The sequence below is a fragment of the Lolium perenne genome, chromosome 2, assembly GCF_019359855.2.
Source record: "Lolium perenne isolate Kyuss_39 chromosome 2, Kyuss_2.0, whole genome shotgun sequence".
Lineage (NCBI taxonomy): Eukaryota > Viridiplantae > Streptophyta > Magnoliopsida > Poales > Poaceae > Lolium > Lolium perenne.
In genome coordinates, this window is record NC_067245.2 from 313,264,516 (window position 1) to 313,268,448 (window position 3,933).

At 40.5% G+C, this 3,933-nt stretch overlaps 1 protein-coding gene across 1 annotated transcript; it reads right to left on the reverse strand.

The window, feature by feature from the left end:
• Positions 1-2,866: 2,866 nt before the first annotated feature.
• Positions 2,867-3,680, reverse strand: LOC127330786 (uncharacterized). Its single transcript, XM_051356879.2, has 2 exons — positions 3,523-3,680; positions 2,867-3,422 (listed from the first exon to the last, which is right to left on the reverse strand). The coding sequence occupies exons 1-2, from the start codon at positions 3,608-3,610 to the stop codon at positions 3,049-3,051; spliced, it is 462 nt and encodes a 153-aa protein (XP_051212839.1). The 5' UTR covers positions 3,611-3,680; the 3' UTR covers positions 2,867-3,048.
• Positions 3,681-3,933: the final 253 nt, after the last annotated feature.

A 3,933-nucleotide genomic window follows, 5' to 3' on the forward strand; every position in this document is an offset into this window, starting at 1 on the left:
ATATTAATTTCATACAAATAATCTTTATCTATTTAAAGTAATTCTTGGTCAAAAAAAGCTCGTAAAATAAGGACGTCTTATACCTTGAAACGGAGGTAGTAAATAACACCTTTAAGGAACATGCCTACCAGTATATGACAGTCTCATCATAATAACTTTATAAATTATAGTCTAGTTGCTATCACCTCACCACACACTAGACACCGCTATCAAGATAGTTGTTGAACCGCACACTATACAAAGATGTGCTAACATAATCATGAGAACTGAGAAATATACACAAACACACACATAATTGTACTAAAATTTAAGTAGGTTCCATAAATTAATCATTATTTTCTGTCATGTTTAAGAGACTCTTGTATAATTTTAAGGGGCATTGTCTCAATAGTGGAAGATAGCTCCTCCTAAAAAATATGGGTTAAAGTGCATGTATTTTCCAACAAAAGATGTTCGTATTTATGAAAGAGTGGTATAATAATTTTTTATCAAGATTTTCATGTGGTTATATATGTAGAACAATATATACACCTAAAATTTTTAAACACATTCATTTTAAAGAAGTATAAAACTTTGGTATAATATTGTTTTTTTAACTATGGTCTATGTATACCAATTAATGTAATCATTAATACAATACAATAAAGTACATATATCTGCACTAACTTGGTTGATCAAAATGCGGCTCCTGCAGTAGGTAGGATGCCACCATGCCATTCTATTTTATTTTTCTACTCAAGGTGCCATACAAGTGGAGCGGCTGTATATAGGCGAGATTTGTTTGGATATAAATCGGAATTTTTTTCGTTTATCTCTTTGAAAACCTCAGGTTGAATGGTTCATCTTGGTAATAGCTGATTTGTTGCTTAATAATGCCATTATCTAGCCGGCTATATATTTTGGAAATAGATTGTCGGTGCCGCTGGCAAATGCATATGTTTTGTGGTAACCGACTTATTCGTTTTTAATGCACTATTAAATTTTCATAAATAGCCAAAAATAACGTGTGTATCTTGCTAAATAAAAACAAAATGTCTCCTAGCTCTGGACTCTATCCACATATCTCTAAGATTTCTAGCTCGTAAGTGTAGAAGATAAACACAAAGATTCTCTCCGATTTTATCAGCATTTTAGTCTTCATAATTTTTTGTTTGATTATTTGATTCATAAACTTATGAACTACAAAAAAATATAAGTTTTTATTCTCATTTGCAGAAACAATTTATTGACTCAAACACTCGGTTTCATTCTTAAAATCCTTCTTGGTTAAAATCTTATGTTCTCCACTAACACACAATCAAACAAAACCTGAATCATGTACATGCGCTAGTGTTTAATACAACATGGAACACAAATAAGTAGGCCCTCTGATCCATATTTTTGACATGGTTTTCCCACACCGATGAAATCTAATTTGTTTTCTTTGCGTCCTAAGTTCCATGAAAAATATGAAGATGCACCGAAGACTAGAGGTAAGGCTTGCATATATGAAAAGCCATGCATCGTTTGTACATAGTGGATTATCATCCCACAAAGTCATATTTATACATCATGTTCAATATGTGAAGGAGGGTTTTCCTAACATTCTTTCAGGAGGTCATAGGAAAAATTTGCTATCCCAATCACATGCATGCATTAGTTAGCAAGATTTGTCTTCTTTAATAGTATCTTGCTTCCGAAAAACACATTTTGGCGAAAATTTCGGGCGTCGTGAATTCGTGATATGTTTCTAGTACATAGTTCTAGTACGTTAATTACAATTTATTTCACTTAGTATGTGGTTTTTTGTTTCACAATATGGGGTTTTTTCGTTGTGGGAACAATTTATGTGTGTCATGGAAACATTCTCTGTTTTTGGAACCATAGAAGCATTCTCTTGGTTGAAGGGAGAGTTGTTTTTCTGGTGTGTAGGAAACTACTTGTTTGAGTGGTAGACGAATTTATTTGTGATTGATAGGAAGATTATCTCTATGCTAGGACAACATTTTAGAGTAGTGCTCAGTATAAAAAAACATTTTTAGAGTGTTGCTGAAATAACCTTTGGTGTTGCGAATAAATTATTCATGTTGATAGCACCACAAGAAGCAAGAATCACTGAAATAGGTTTATTTGATACAAAAGTACTTTACAATTCTGTATGCAACAACAAAAGTAACACCATTACACAAAAACAGTTTTCATTCGGCCTCGTGGAGGCCGTAGTGGAAGGACAGGCAGATCATGAACCAGCTCCTCTTCATCAATACGGCAGCTGCCTTGTTGCCTATGAAGAGTGAACCCTCATTCGGTTATGGTTGCATCACCCTCAACGTCATTGCAAGATAGCTAGTTGGCACCTTGGCACTGTGTTGCAAACACGACTAAAGCGTGGTTCGAATTGGGTGCAACCAACAATGAAGCAAAATCTCCTGGTTGGAACAAAAACAAAACAAAAAAAATCAAACCTTTTGGATAATTTGTTTATGTGTCGCAACCAAGTAACTAAGTGAAAACATTATCCTATGTGACTCGAATAAATACAGCATTACATCACTTTTTCACTATTTTTGTCTTTTCGGAATCTACTGAACAGGGAGATGTCTGACTTTCTTTGTGGTCGATCGCAGCAAAGAGCGGTCCTAAATCAAAAGCAATCTCCAACAACACTAAATAAATGGTTGTGAGTTTCCGTTTTCAACATCTTTGGTAAAATCAAGTCCACCACGTAGACACTCATAACACGCTCTGCCATAATTTTTTGCGGATAATCCCAATTTTGATTTAATAGTACATCCCAATAAAGGACGACCATACTTATTCAACTTATCTCTTTCAACTTGGATACCATGAGGCGGACCTTGGAAAGTTTTTGAATAAGCAACGGGAATTCGTAAAAGTGGGTGGATTATTCAAAAAGGTCAAGTAATTTTCCCGAGGGAAAAGAACCGTGGAATGCTAGCTCACGCGAGGATCCGGGGTCGAATTACCTAGTAGTAGTATATCAGTAATCAACTACTAGTACTCCTACTAAGAAATAAATATGGCACGAACAAACGATTAATTAACTAGCTACATGATGGAGCAGGGGTCCTGCTGGTATCCCATGACGGCGCCGTGCTGATCGTACGCGGGGTGCCACGAGTGCGGCGGCGGGACGTGGTGCACGTACAGCGTCATCGGCGGCTCAGGCGCCCTCCTCTCGGCCGCCGCCGCGGCCACCATGTACGTCTTCTCCTCCCACTGCTGCTGCTGCGGTTTCTGCTCGGGCTTCTTCTTCTCCTCCGGCTTGGAGCTGGGCGGCACCGTCGCCGCTGAACCGATGGTGACGATATCAGCACGCTTGCAGGCCTTCCTCCTCGTGGCCTCCACCACGTCCACCGGGTCCACGCCGCCGGTCACCGTCATCGTGCCTTTCTCCGAGTCGATCTCGATCTTGTCCACACCTTCATTATGACAAAACGCAAGAGCATCGGTCGTCAGTGGCACGTAGGTAAGAAAGAGTTAACCGGGGGAATGGCTCCGCTGTCAGTTCGGTCGTCGTACCTTGGAGGCTGGAGACGGCGAGCAGGACCTTGCGCTTGCATTTGCCGCAGGAGGTGTCCACCCTCAGCACCGTCCTCTTCGACGACATGAGCGAACGGCGGCGCCCGTAACCACGGCCCCTGCTCCGGCGCTCACTCGTGTGATGGTGACCGATCCCTTCACCACCACAACGACAACCACAACGCCGGTGGCTTGCGGGCTATATACAGATAGTTAGTGTCCCGTCTGGGTTTCAGGTGGTTAGGGACAGACACCGGTGCGGTCGCTCAGCGCCCCGAACGGGAAGTCCAATTAGTTCTAGAACGGACTTCACCCAGATGAGACGACAGTGAGTGAGAGTCGTATGTGATAACCGTTTACTCTTGTCGTGGCAAACATCAAGTCCTCTTTCTGTCCTGCGTGAGTTGCCTC

What these genes read in the sequence shown, in the direction of transcription:
- LOC127330786 (XM_051356879.2), bottom strand. Translation starts at nt 3,610, where the DNA reads ATGTCGTCGAAGAGGACGGTGCTGAGGGTGGACACCTCCTGCGGCAAA. An exon ending in CGCCGTCTCCAGCCTCCAAG is followed by an intron (nt 3,423 to 3,522) that starts GTACGACGACCG and finishes GTCATAATGAAG; the next exon opens with GTGTGGACAAGATCGAGATC.